Source organism: Amblyomma mixtum, chromosome 5, assembly GCF_055824585.1.
Source record: "Amblyomma mixtum isolate Tamu chromosome 5, ASM5582458v1, whole genome shotgun sequence".
Lineage (NCBI taxonomy): Eukaryota > Metazoa > Arthropoda > Arachnida > Ixodida > Ixodidae > Amblyomma > Amblyomma mixtum.
In genome coordinates this window covers 4,524,058-4,538,915 of record NC_143016.1, presented here as the reverse complement: position 1 = coordinate 4,538,915, position 14,858 = coordinate 4,524,058, and the positions used below count along the sequence as shown (strand labels likewise).

The 14,858-nt window shown below is 50.7% G+C and overlaps 1 protein-coding gene across 3 annotated transcripts in view; it reads left to right on the top strand.

Moving 5' to 3' along the window:
• Window positions 1-9,535, top strand: part of LOC149341195 (uncharacterized) — a 40,173-nt gene extending 30,638 nt beyond the window's left edge. For all 3 annotated transcript variants that reach the window (XM_089543125.1, XM_089543124.1, XM_089543123.1), the window contains exons 9-13: window positions 291-418; window positions 1,414-1,582; window positions 2,959-3,111; window positions 7,047-7,227; window positions 9,381-9,535. In XM_089543125.1, coding sequence (XP_089399251.1) covers window positions 291-418; window positions 1,414-1,582; window positions 2,959-3,111; window positions 7,047-7,227; window positions 9,381-9,397 — 648 coding nt within the window. In that variant the 3' untranslated portion in view covers window positions 9,398-9,535. The remainder of the gene's footprint in view (window positions 1-290; window positions 419-1,413; window positions 1,583-2,958; window positions 3,112-7,046; window positions 7,228-9,380) is intronic.
• Window positions 9,536-14,858: the final 5,323 nt, after the last annotated feature.

Sequence of the window (14,858 nt, the reverse complement as noted above, 5' to 3'; positions counted from 1 at the left end):
AGTTTCCTTTAGTGCGTTCTCTCTTGCTCTGCTTTCCGGAATATTTGATAATCTGACAGAAGCAAACCTGCATTTAGTTCAGTGACACCTACCCGCCGCGGTAGCTCAGATGCTCTGGTGTTCAGCTGCGGATCCCAATATCGCGAGTTCGAATCCGTGTCGCCGCGGCCGCATTTCGGCGGAGGCGAAATGCAAAGACGCCTGTGAGCCGTGCGATTGTCAGCGCCCGTTAAAGAACTCCAGCGGGTCGAAATTAATCCGGAGCCCATCCCCTATTGCGTTTTTCATAGGTGAGTCCCGCTCACCTGATGACAGCCTCCATAATGAGCGCTCCAGCGGCGCTGGCCTTCTCCAAGCTTCTCTACCCGGAGACCGAGGAAAGCCAGACGCAGCGTGAGAACATCGAAATGCCCAAGAGGTGAGTCTGCCGTAGGATCCGCCTGCTTACTGCGAGTCTACTTGTATCGATACTGCACGTTGTTTTAAATCAAGACGCATGTATGCTTCGATGGAAATAGTATGTACGGAAATCGTTTTTGCATACGTGAACAGGGAGTTGATATGTAAGCACGAGTGCACTTTTCCTTTCTGCTTCGCGGTGCCTGGACACAGGTTCATGTACTCGTTTCTGCCATTGCACGCATTTCGAAGTGTACATGATTTGGTTTGCTTTATGGCGTTTAACGTCCCAAAGCAACTAAAGCTATGAGAGACGCCGTAGTGGAGGGCTCCGGAAATTTCGACCGCCTGGGGTTCTTTAACGTGCACTGACATCGCACAGTACACGGGCCTCTAGAATTTCTCTTCCAAAGAAATTCAACCGCCGCGGCCGTGATCGAAGCCGCGTCTTTCGGGTCAGCAGCCGAGCACCATAACCACTGAGCCACCGCGGCGGCTCGAAGTGTAGAGTTGAGTTTACCCGGCTTATTACGCAAAAATGCCAAACGTGTGCACAGATGACCAAAGCGACCTCTGAAAGTGGCCGTCCTCGGCAGCTGAATTCTAATTAAAAGAGGCGTGTTGGAAAGTTAATTGTGCCAAGCTGTGTTCCGCTTCCGAGTTTTCTGGCCGAGGCTTCGTGGTTTACTTTATTTGGATTTGGAGTGCCCCCACCACGCGCAGTGGGCACGCAACCGAAGCGACCGAGACATAGAGGCTAGCAGTGTGTGCTCGAAACACCGAATGCAGAGGTCAATATATGTAGAGCCGCTTTCCTTCGGTCGAAAAGAAGGGTACACCACCGCCGAATGTGGTCCGAGCGCCTCTGCGGCCAGAGCAATCTATAGCGGTTCGAGCGTCTATCGGTTCATTGCAGGGAAACCTTTTGGAAACGGATGGTACCTGCTGTGTTCTTGCTTTGCCCACCAACCTGCGAGTGTGCTTATAAACGACGGCTTGTCTTTTCCCTCGCAGCGAGGAGAGCAACGTGCTGGAGGCGGCGTCCAATGGCACCGCCATGGGGCTGCTCATAATCGGCAACATCGTGTCCAACCTGGTCGGCTTCCTGGCCTTCATCGCCTTCCTCAACAGCACGCTGCTCTGGTTTGGCTCCATCGTCACCCTGGACTTCCTCACCTTCGAGGTGAGCGCTGCTGGCCGTCATAGAAGCTGCAGTGAGCTGTATTGGGCCCAGTGTTCACAACGCTATTCACTGTAGTAGGAACGACTAGTGGTTCGCCGGTGGCTCGGCTGCTGTTTTTTGTTCATTTTCGGGAGCGAGCAGCTCACTTGCGTCAGCCAAAAGAAAATAACCTGTGATTGCGAACTCCGTAGCTCTAGCTTCCGTAGCAATGGGGCGCTCTACTGCAATCTAAGCAATACCCAGGAGAATGGATTTGTGCTTGCAGGTATATCCATAGGCAAGCACGTAAATTACTGGTCCCTACTAAATGAACAAGGGACGGGAAAACCTCAGGTTGCTAGAGCCAACGTTTCGACAAGGGGACTTGTCTTCGTCTGGGCGAAGACGAAGACAAGTCCCCTTGTCGAAACGTTGGCTCTAGCAACCTGAGGTTTTCCCCTCCCTTGTTCATTTTGTGATCGCCAAGGACCATCTACCGCACCCTCTCTCTACCATGGTCCCTACTAAGCCATTTTCGCTGTCTGCTGCTACGCTGTGAAGGGATCATATAGAAGGCTTATTGAAACTGCATATTTTAAAGAGCTTCAGAACTTAAAGGACAGTGAAATACTAAATACTTGCAGTATTTAAAGCTCGCTTTCAAAATAACACCTCCCGAGCTCACGCAGTTGTTGCTCACAAGGAGTGACGTGCCTCAGATGCACTTTGAACGATTCTCCTCAACGGTGCGGTGAAGATATAGCTATTGTATATATTTTATGTGGTTTAACGACCCAAAGCGACTCAAACTATGAGGGACCGCAGTGAAGGTCTCCGGATAATTTCGACCACCTGGTGTTGCGATAAAATGTTTGCGATAAAATGTTTTAAGCGGAGTTAATGATTACACGTGCACCATCACTATAGCAATAAGTGTCAAGAGTGTTAATATAGGCGGAACTGGGTAGAGCGCTAAACTAACAAGAATTAATTAAATGGTCTTCTAAAGCGCGAATTCATACGTGTTCGAACGTCATCGAAAGCAAAGGAAAGAGAAAGTTCGGCGTTCGGCTTCCGAGCTGTTGGTCGCGGAATCGAATCCCTGCCGCAAGCGGCCCCGTTTCACTATAGGCGAAATCCAAAACGCCCGTGTGCTTTGCGATGTCGACACACGTTAAAGAACCTCAGGTGGTCGAAATTAACCCAGAGCCCTTCAATACGGTGTCCCCGTGCAGACTGGGATATTAAACGTCACGTACCGCACCATACTTTCCGGTAGTTCACCACTCTGTCCCATTGTGTCGCGCTGGTTTCCTCATCACGGCCCGAGTGTTTAGCTGCACAAACCTCGGCGCAGACACAGTTGTTCCATGCCTCCACTTTCTCTTCGTTCCCAGTGGCTGCTGTCGAAAATCTTCACTCCGCTGGCGTTCATAATGGGCGTGCCCTGGAAAGACTGCGGCGTGGTGGGCGAACTGATCGGCATCAAGACATTCGCCAACGAGTTCATCGCGTACTCGCAGCTCGCCACCATCGTCGACAAATTGGAAGTGAGTGCTAATATTCTTCGGGTGGAGTGAGAGCGCGCTTACTATCCACTTTGTTGATTATGCTTGCTGCGGTGGGCGAGAAAGCAATGCGGGGTGGAGGAAAAGGCCGCGCGGCAGTGAGCGCACACGTGACAGAACAATGGTGAGCCTCTGTGCTAACATCGAGCAGGCGGGCCTAACGTCCCGCTTGCTCATCGCCAGGTAGTGCGCGCATGACGTTAAAGCAGCATGTGTGGGGGTCACGAGAGATATGCGACTTTGTATATACAGTGCTTCTGTGTTGTAAATATGTGCAGTGGTCGCTCGCGCGCGGCTGTTATTCGGACAGTGCCTGGACAGTCGCACCCGAATGGCGCCGCAAACTTGTTCACCTTTTTTATATATTTTGTATATACTGTAAATAATGTTTAACCCATCCCTTGTCGTTTCTCGATATCGCTACCCTCTGTATTTCTCCTTTCTATCCTCTCTCTGTCCCTTTATTTCCATCGGACTCTTGCCGCTGCTGGAAACATCTTTTCCTTCCTTTTTGTATTTTTTTATTAGTAAACCACTATAGGCGAGGAGACGAAGTAAATTAGGAGATGCTGCCCGCTTTAGGCCTGTGTTAACGCTGGTATGCGGCCGCGTAGCTTTGTTGCCCACCAGAGGTGCCATCGGGTCGCGGAGAAGCGTGATCAGAGATCAGAGGTCACCATGATTCAGTAGCGCAAGCTAGAAGGCAGGAGAAATGCCTTCAGACTTGTCGCCTTATACCCGTGCCACACGCATGCCGCCGCGGTGGCTCAGTGGCTATGGTGCTCGGCTGCTGACCCGAAAGACGCGGGTTCGATCCCGGCCGCGGCGGCTGGAATTTCTTTGGAGGAGAAATTCTAGAGGCCCGTGTACTGTGCGATGTCAGTGCACGTTAAAGAACCCCAGGTGGTCGAAATTTCCGGAGCCCTCCACTACGGCGTCTCTCATAGCCTTAGTCGCTTTGGGACGTTAAACCACATAAACCAACCAACCAAACCGTGCCACACGCGCAAAAGAAATGACAGTAAATGCTTAAGGCCTTAAGTTTGTTAATGCCATTATTTTCGGAGTTGGTGCTACACGTCCACTTTTAATGCCATTATCGAACGTGACGATGACGATAACGCTTGCAAGCTAGTCAAAAGTTTCATCTTAATATAAACATTCCTAATGAGCAGACTATATCGGGAATGGTGTTCAAATGTAATGTAAAAACGATTTTCCAGAAAATACGGCTGTTCCTGCTTTACAAGTCGAAAAAGTAGCCATAAACTCGCATGTCAGCACATAAGTCGAGAGTACCAGTCAATAAGGCTGGTTAAAATGGCGCTCTTCGCATCGAAAATGCGGTTTAGGTGCCTCATCTGGCTGAAAATTAAGAATTAACCATTTTATAGTGGGCTAGGCAGTTGTAACTGACAAAGCTGCATGCTTTTCTGCGTGTGGAATGGGAACGAGAGTACACATTGCACGGGCGAATGAGTTGTGGCGAACTCAGTAGGTCGCGAATGGCAGTAAGGCTAATGCCATTAAATTTATGCATGTGGAACCGCACGAATGCCATTAAAACTTAAGGCAGTAAGCACTTAATGGCATTAAATCTATCCGTGTGGCACGGGTACGTCCGAGGTGACATCTCGTCAGTACTAAATAATAAGACTCTTCGGTGGTGTGATTCCAATAGTCGTAGCGCTCGCACTGTCGCTAACATCTTTGTTTGAGGTAACCTGTGCCTCAAAATGACTACCTGCTAGGCCGATCAAACGACCAAAAGCAATCTCTAGGCGTACATGCGCACTCACTTCACTTCGAGCGTTGAACATGTAACTACAAGCATGTGCACAGATACTCGAAGTAACGAAAGTGTGCGATTAACAATAAAACATTAATTCACTAGCCATTTACCAGCAGTTTTCATTTTGAAGCATGCTCGATCACGCAGTTCTACAAGCTTTACTAGCACTCCACTGGCAAGCGTGACCACCCCCCCTGCGGTCGCTAGATGACGTCAGGAGGAGCCCGGTTCAGATATCGGCTAGAGTCACTTCATCGGTGCACTCACCGAAAGCGGCACGCCAGCGTACCCCATCGGAGAGCGCGGTTGCGAAAAAAGCCGGGACGTTAGCGCAAACCGACTCAGTGCTTTCACTCGAGCCAGCTCGAGACACAGGAGGAGATCCGCGCTCTCTTCCCGCGCCAGGTGCGCCGATGCGCGGCTGCACGTGTTTGTCGAGTACGTGCTTAACGGGCTTTGACATTTGCTGCCCACCTACGCTATATTCTCTGGTGTCTTATCATGCGCGTAGTCTGCCCTCGCAATAACACATCCTTCGAAGTCTTGATTACACGCTCGCTCCTGTCGGGCGGATAGACGGGTCACATTTCATGCCTTTGTCTCTGTTACTATCCCCTTAACAGCAGCGTTCTTTCTAGCGCCCTCCTTGTGTCTGTGCGCATTTTTTCTCACGTGTGGGCTAAATAGAGCGCTCGCTGCTGTCGCAGCTGCCACTACATCGATAACAACTCGAGTGTACTGATAACGGAACATAATGAATGGCACTATTACGCGGCGGCCTGGCAAGTATCACGACAGCGTTCGGAGCCAACGTGACAGCGTGGAATATAGGGAACTGAGGTTGCGGGCACGGCATCAGCAGATAGTGCAGATATGATCTACTTTTCGAGCACTTCAATGCCTATGGTTGAAATTCCTTCTTAGTTCCACTTGAAACCAATCTAGCAAGGCCTTGGGCATCACGCACTATGCAGACTGTGCATACGCTGTCATTTCTGTTTGCAAAATACACGTTCTCACAACATTACTCAAAGCGTATGTCCGAGCATATCGTTGAGAGTACAGTCGTTGTCGGATGTGCAGAGCGTACTATAAGGCCACTCGACTTAAAAGCTCTCTTCCGTCGAAACAACTTAAAATTTCAACGAATGTACTGCTAAACGAAGATGTGGCGGAATGATTTTTAATTTTGCTCTTTATTTATTTTAGGTCGTTGAATTTGCGTAAACAGACACTCAGTATTTAGTTAAATTTGCTGATTTGAAATTTCGTGTAAGTCTTAATTTCCTGGATAAATCTCCGTGCATTCTTTTTACAGTCCTGCAATGTCTGTGCAAGTGATGAAGAAATGCTCTTATTTCAAAACTTTTACTCCACTTTTTAAATCCCCGGACATAGGACTAAGCGCGAATTTCTTTGGCTTAGCTAGGGTTCGGGTTTAGACTGCGAATAAGACAACACTAGGTAACTACACTATTTGCTTCGTGCAAGCGGGCCCTGGAGTCCGAGAAGTGGGCCGGGAAGGCGATCGAACCGAACACCGCATGCGGGAGAAGGCCGAACCATATCATACCGTACCATATTTCATTTTACTCTGGTCTTGCGAGCAAGTCTTCTGTTTTTGTGGTGCTAAAGCGCTGTGCACCCTGTCGCAGGGTCTCGTGATGGCAGTCACGTTTTACGAGCAAGCCACGTGAACAAGCGCAGCTCTTTCAGTATGTCTTTCAGGACCTCGTTGCGCACTGGGAAACATTTCAAAGGATGTCCTCCTGGAGAACTTCAAGGATGTTAGAGCCACGAAACAGAGTTAGCTATTTCTTTTTTCATTTCAAAAAATGCTGCTGCAGCTTCGCCTATGATAGCCTGTTCGGAGAGCTCCGTTTATATCGTCTATTGTCTTCCAGACGCCTGTACGTCGGTGTATGAAATGTGGTGCCATGTCACGTATCCATCAATTTACTAATGTTCTATTTGTACTCGCTGCTTATTGAATCCTGTCATTTTTGTATTTTAGTGCAACGTTATTGTGACGTGCTCGGAGCTAACTGTGACGAGGCTGCCATTGGCTTTTCTGGGTAGGCTGGAGACTGGCATTGAACAAGCCTCTGTTTCTTTGCACACGCAGAAGCGCTCCGTGGTGATCGCCACGTACGCCCTGTGCGGCTTCTCCAACCTGGGCTCCATCGGCATCTGCCTCGGTGGCCTGGGTGCGATGGCGCCGGACCGCAAGGGAGACTTCGCCGCGGTCTCGATACGGGCCCTGGCCGCTGGCTCGGCCGCCTGTTTCCTCACGGCCTGCGTGGCAGGTACGCACACGGCTGCTACACTGTTTGGTAGCACAGCAGGCGTTGAGGCATTGAATGTTCCGGCGCTCCTGCAAGCTTCATGCACGAAGTCCGGGAAGTGAAGCGCAATCGCGGAAGGGGTTTTACGGCAACTAATCAGTCGCATCGTGGCTACAACGCCATGAGTCGTGGGTCGATTTCTGATGGAGGGAACACTTGAGCTCATGGTGGACGGACGGCCCTTTGAACCGAGCCGGTGACGGGCGCTTATTAACGCGACAGCGTTAAAGGCCTTGTCCAGAATATCCGCCGTCGGCGTTGTCGGCGTTTCGAGTGAAAAATCACGAGCATGACTTTGGCAGGTGGCGTTCAGAGATCAACCTAGGAGGCACATGGGCCACCAAGGTCACGTGACCTTGCGGCGTCATCGCAATCTGCCCACCGCATAGTGAGCAAACTGCCCACCGCATAGTGAGCAAACTGCCCACGTCTATACACAGAAGAGGACTCTGTGGTTGTTGTTTTGAAGTGAGTGGCAGTGTGGTCTAGTTTCAAGGGTCCGCCCCTCCCTCCAAAAAAAAAACAAACAAAAAAACGGTGAAATCACCGCAATTTACTTGTGCTATCGACCGGTGATGGCGATACCAGTATTTCATTTGTTTTTCTAGCTTATGAAAGTTTCGTTTTCGGTGAAAGTGCTGTCTTTGTAGTTGGCCTGCATCTATAGATTACTGCGTTCTAACAACAGTTTGTCCTTAACATTATTGTGAAAACTGGCTAGATTTTTTTTCTATTTGGAATATATTGCACTGAAAGATATATCGCTAATGGATATACCTGGTGGCTGTATTCCTGATATGTTCAAGCACTACTTAGACGCAATTGTATGAAGGGAACATGTCAAAAAAAGGCAATCACTCGGAGGTGCCTGTAGATTACATTGACTAATTTCCAAGCATGGATCGGGGATCCTCAAAGTACGCTATACAATGACGCTTTAGCACAGACACAGGCGATAAAACCAAGAAATGCTGTGTAAAGTGAACGCCTCAATACTTTTGTAAGGCAAAGCCTGAAGCATGGGTTTGTTATTGAGCAAGAAAAGTTTGACTAGACGCATTAACGACTACTTAGAGATGTCGAGCCTTATAGGCCAGTTATAACGCCAAGTTGTAACGTGCCTGTGGCCCGCTGTTTTGCTTGCAGGGTAAATTATATAGCCGCGAGCAAAAAGACAACATGCAAGGAGATATAAACACCTACAAAAAATAAGAAGAAAAAAGAGCGGAGAACACTGCTCACCGGATCGCCATAGTTAGCACAAAAATCTTGATAAAAACTTGCTAAACGTAACTGTGAGCGAAAGTCAATTGTATACGCAAGCTCAACAAAAACTTCAGGGCTGTGACAACGTTACAGAAATGCGCAGAGAAGCTGACAATTCAGGAATTCTATGGCAATGCACTGCTAGACCAAATGCTGTCGAAAAATTGACGACACATTTTGTTCGTGTGTGTCTGTGTTATAGTGAAAATTAGTCGTTAAATTCTGCCAGCTGCTCTTCAGCAAAATAGGCACGATGGAACTCAGTGACGGTAAACGTTATATATACGCTATCGCTTAGGCAGCCGCCCTTATACATATGCTCAATAGACTTCTTATAGACTCTGTTGCCTTTCTATAAATATCTCTTGTCTATTCATACTCTATAGACAAGTCTACTAAAAGTGCATGGCCATAAATCTACGGATTGTCTCTATGGGCTGTCTATAGGATTTGTATTGTCTGTAGACTAGTGTATAGGATGTGTCTATAGAAATTGCATAGACTTTATTGACAAGTCTATGGACAATGAGCGCTATATTGAAAACAGTGCGGCATGTAAACCTCAACGCCAAGTTCAAAAAGCAAGTAACTCAGCTATGTGTACGTTCTGTCGCTCTCGTGTACTGAAGGCCACACGGCAGTGTGGCGGTATATGTAGTCAGGGGCTGCGGAGCACGTAGGGGCCAGTACTGAGCGCTATTTAAGTTTTCCAATGAGACGACACATTATTGAAGTTTTCATGAGCACAGTGGCTGTTTTGTGGCGACTGTATAAAGTGCCGGACTTGTACTACCATGTCGGTTCCTTTGTCGCTTCTCCTAATTGCTTGGTTCCTTTTTTTATTGCAGGGAGCCTGATCCCTTGAGCTGCAGTTTTGTCAAGCCCGGATGCAGCTCCAGAGAATGCAGCCTTTGGTTTTGGTGAAGAAATATTTAATTTGTAAATATGATGTACATACATTAGACTTATGCTGTAAATAAAAGGACATTTTAATCATATCAGGGACAGGTGCAATGTTTATTCTTACGCTAAGCTCTTTGCATTAAGGATTGCTCTAAAGGCTTGTTTCATCATCATCTACATAATTACCTCCACTGCAGGACAAAGGCCTCTCTCATGCCTCTCCATTTCGCCTTGTCCTGTGTCAGACAGCCAGCAAAATGGGCACAAACAGAAGCTGACCGAGGCGCTCAGCAATATTCTGGGCTGGTTCCTCGGATCTTCTTCGCCCTCTGAACTAGTCAGATGAAGTACGTACTTGTTTCTGGGCTAGCTATTCATTTTATAATAAATTTGAATGGCGCAAGGGAATGAATGCAGGAAGACAGAAAGGCGCTCTCTCTATTCCTCTTCCTGTGTTCTTTCCCTTGCGCCATTCATTTTTTTTTTTTCCATTACATCCGCCGAACTGACCCTGCGCCAACTTTTAGGCTTACCGTTCGGAATCCGCACCTTCACCCTAACTGACCATCGGCTGCCTTTCCTTATGGTGTCTTCGACTGGTCGTTTCAGATCGCTCTAGAGCGCTCTGAGATGCAGCCGCACGTTCGGCTGGTCGAAATCAAGCGCTCTGACTACATTCGGCTGGTTCTTTCAGAGCGCCCGCCTCCAGCTCAGAGCGCTCTGAGGCGCTCCGAGAAAAAAGTCGGAGCGGCCCCGAGATGTGTTCACGTGACAGAGCCACTTCCGCCGTTTCGCGGAGACGGATGCGAAGCCAGGGTAGCCAGGGCACATCACGACCGATCTGGCGAGGCATTCTTACGCATCCGTTAAGCAAGTTTTGGCGCTTTAAACGTCCCTGCTGTGTGGCTCTGTGAGGGGAAATGTCGAAAAGCAGACGAATCATTAAGCTGGGTACGCCGTCTGTGTTGCTGTCACATCTGGGGGCTGCCGCGGCATATCCAGAGTGGTACAACGGGACACTAATTTTTTATTTTTTCGACGCGAGCCGGAGACGAAGAACTGCTGGGGCAGCGATACAGGTTCAGCGGCGACGGCGGCGTGGGCGATGCAGACTGTGTGATTCATGGAGGAAGGAAAACTAAGGCTTAAAAAGTCGGGCCACTAGCAACGTTGTCGTTGTTGCTAAGAAAACTCGGGCCACTAGCAACGGCGTACGGCGTCGTTAGCGTCGTTGTTGCTAGGGGCCCGAGTGTTTCTCGGTGGCGGTGGACGGGCTTTCGGCACGGTGTGTTCGGCCTTGCGTGTTAGTCTACATGCCTGGCGTCGTGACGATACGCACGCATCTAGGATTGCTTTTAAATGCGGCAAATAACCGCTCATTTGATATTTTGTTCGTCAAACTTGGTGTCGTTACGCGGAGCGATCGATGCATTGAAATGAATCTCTCGAAAAGGTGGCACTCCGGAACCGCGCTTCGACACGCGAAGAAGCGTTGATTGTTTTGATCAGCGAACTTTCGCACCTCACCAAACAGCACAGAAACATGAAGCCGCTCTCGGCGATGCTGAGCTGCGTTTCGAAGGCTACACGGCGGGTGTACGGTAGCCCGAGGAGGATGGTGAGCTGAGCTATAAGCGGCGCGCAATGTCGTCTTTCTTCGCCTGGCGTCGGAAAAAGTTCACCGCACCTGTGCGCCGGTCTGTGTCTAGGTGTGTGTTTGCGGGGAGGGAGGTGTAGGAGTGTAGCGGCGAGCGGCGCGGTTTTTTTTATACCTTTCTTTTACTGAGCGCTTGCGAGCCGCGCGCGAAACCCGCCCCGTAGCTCGGTGGAGAAGGAAGATAGGAAAGCCGAGCCAACTTCCGGTTGCGGGCGGCTTCACCAGCCGCAGCGGCAGCGCCACTGCGGTGTGGCGATTCCGGAAGTTAGGTTAGTTAGGTCCTTTCCCTCCTTCTTGCGCTTTCGCTCTGAAAACTTGCTGACCATTCGGCTTGACCGGTCTCGCTGTGCGCTCGGAGCTAGAGCGGCTCTCACGTCGCCAAATCCGAACCGGATCGTGGGAGCGACCAGTCGAAGACACCATTAGTAGGCATGCTCTGTTCTTGCCCGTTCCTTTCCCGCGATAGCTTTACTACGTGATATACCATAGGCTATCAGGATGCCATCTGGGAACTGCTGGCTTCAGGCGCGTATATCGAGTACCAACCGTACTGCGTCCGCGGGGGACACGCAGATCGTCGCAGCGTCAGATCGAAAAAATAGGCGCATCACCGCAATCCCGTACGCCCAAAAACTGCTGGAGCAAAAGAATGGCCGTATTTTGAGGGTTTGCGTTAATTTTTTTTTTTTTTTTTGGGGGGGGGGGGCGCAGAATTATGAGCCTTAAAATTTAATGAAATAGATCAGAATGAAGCCAATTAAAGACACTTTTTAATAATATCAGTTTTGTTAAAGTGTCTCATTATCAGATTGTAGTGTAGGGCGTCTTCGAAGGCGCTGCGTCGCGGACGGCTAGCGGTACAGTCTCGGTTCAGACCAGAGGCAGCGATCAGTCCAGCACACGCACGAGCATCGGCACCGTTGTCTTCGCCGTCTTCTTCCTTAAGCCAGCCGTCGAGGGTTCGGGAGCCGAAGGCCTGTCTTACAACTTCCCCTGGGCGAAAAGGCGCCATCCTGGCGGCCTAGGGTGATGTGACGACGGCGGGGTCGTAGGATGGTTTGAGGCGGTCGGTGTTGGCAATTTCACGGCCTCGGCGACGATGGTCAGTGGACGGAGTAAGGGATTCGATGAGGTAATTGATGGGGGATGTCTGCTTAAGAATGTGGTAGGGGCCCTGTACTTGCTGAGAAGTTTGGAGGAAAGGCTGGGACTTGAGGAAAGAACCCAGAGCGAGACCAAAGAGCCAGGAGGATAAGTGGGAAGAAGTGCAGAGGGATCGCGGGTGTGAAAGACCGGGCAAGCTGACGGCATTCTTCGGCATAAGTGGCGGCTTAAGAAAGAGTCGTAAATTCAGAAGCATCAGGGCGGTATGGGAAAATGGTGTCCAGTGTGCAAGAAGGCTCAGGGCTGTAGAGGAGAAAGTATGGAGAGAATCCGGTGGTGGCTTGAGCAGCGGAGTTATACTAAGCATAGGTGACGAAAGGTACAACGCGGTCCCAGTTGCAGTGATCGGAAGCTACATACATGGCCAGCATGTCGCCAAGGGTGCTGTTAAAACGCTCAACCAGGCCATTTGTCTGCGGAGTGGTGGTGGTGGTGAAAAACTTTAATCAAAGAGAGCTTGAGGGTTAAAAAAAAAAAAATAACCCTGCTGCATGGTCGGTATCCTTAGTCCGGGACACCGCATGACGAGGCCCCGTCTCGCGCCCGCTTGACCAGAGCCCTTTAGGACTCCAGTGTGGAGCAGTTGAGGAGGGCAGTCTCCCATGCCTCTCGGGCGGGGGGGGGGGGGGGGGGGGGGGAAGGGGTAAGGTGAGGATTCTGAGTACATGCCCACACCATGTGAAAGATATCGCAGATCTCTCCACAGTGCGGGCAGCGCCCATCTGTGTTCGGATCGAAGTGTTTTGCTATTGCAGGACAGAGAAGGGTTCCTGTCTGCAGGCGCCGCAGAGTTCGCTCCTCCGCCTTACTCAGCCCCTTGGCAGGTGCCGGGTAGAGACGGTGGCTGTCGCAATAATAAATTAGGATTTCGCGGAACCGCAGAAGCGGTTTATGAGCTTCTGAGCCATGAGAGCTAGGATGAGGAGCCCGGTGTGTGAGCGCTCGGGCGGCCGCATCAGCGGCCTCATTGCCTCGTAGACCCTGGTGGCCAGGAGCCCAGATCACTTTTGTACGAGTTGGATCGGCGAGAGCGCGTCTTAGAATTTGCGAGGCCAGAGGTGATATTTCGCCTGCAAGATAATGTTCACAGGCCCGGCGAGAGTCTGTGATAACCGTTTTCGATTTTGGATCGGCGGCAGCGAGAGCTATTGCGACTTCCTCCGCTCGTGTTGAATTTGGGGCCCGAAAAGATAGCCCATCGACATTCATTCCCCGGTGGACTACGGCAGCCGTGAAGAATCCCGCGGGCGACGGCCCTGTGATGTCCACGTAATAGACGCCCTCGTTATAGCCATATTGCTTCTCAAGCGTGCGAACCCGCGCTTGTCGTCTGCCTTCATGTGAAGCCATGTCCATGTTACGCGGGAGCGGAGCGACCAAGAGCATGTGGCGCCACAGCACCGGGATGTTCTCCGTCCCCTCTGGTATGCATGTGTGTTGGATGTGTAAGCGGTTTAGCAGGCGGCGCCCAGGCACCGTCTGCGATAGCCGCGTATATTGGTTCACGAGGTGGGCCTCCCGCAACTCCTGATAGGAGTTTACCACTCCCAACGCCTTCAGTTTGTCTGCGGATGGTAGGCGGAGGTAGTGCGGTGAACGATGTTTCATTCCTGAAGGAGAGATTCAACAACTTCAGATAGAAAGGCCGGACCTCTATCACTCAGCAACTCTTCGGGAGCACCATGGCGAAGAATGATGCGATGGAGGATGAAGGATGCAATGTCGTGGGCTGTACCAGATGGTAAAGGCGACGTTTCGGCGCAGCGGGTAAGATGATCGATGGCGACGATGATCCAGCGGTTGCCGGCTGATGTGCTGGGAAGAGGGCCGTAGAGGTCAATGCCAACACGCTCGAAGGGCTGCGCCGGGCAAGGCAGCGGTTGCAAAGGAGCGGCGGGTCGGCGAGGTGGGTTTTTTCAGCGCTAGCATGCGGTGCAGGACTGAACGAACTTGCGCACATAATGGTACATCCCACACCAGTAGTACCGATGTCGTAGACGGGTGAAGGTATTCAAGAAGCCATCGTGGGCACACTGGGGATCATCGTGGTAGGAAGAACAAATGAAGGAGCACAGATGGGTCTGAATGACAAGCAGCCACTTGCCACCATCCGGAAGGTAGTTCCGGCGGTAAAGAAGCTCGTCTCTGATGGCGAAATGGCGGGATGGACGACGCAGAGCACGAGAAGGAGGTCGAGACGATTGGCCAGATAAGAAATCCAAGAGGCAAGCGATCCACGGGTCTCTCCGTTGCTCGGAAGCCATATCAGCGGACTCAAGCGTCAAAGAATTCAGGGCGGATATAGAAGGCACTGCCGCAGACGGCAGAGGGGAACGTGAGAGGGCATGTTTACGGCCGGAACGATAGACAACGCGGATGTCGTACTCTTGAAGTCGCAGAGCCCAGCGCGCCAGTCGACCAGAGGGGTCTTTCAAAGACGACAACCAGCAGAGGGTGTGGTGATCGGTGATAACGTCAAAAGGGCGCCCGTACAAGTAAGGGCGGAATTTGACGATCGCCCACAGGATGGCTAAACACTCCTTCTCGGTGACAGAGTAGTTGGCTTCAGCTTTTGCTAGTGTCCGGCTGGCGTAAGCGACAA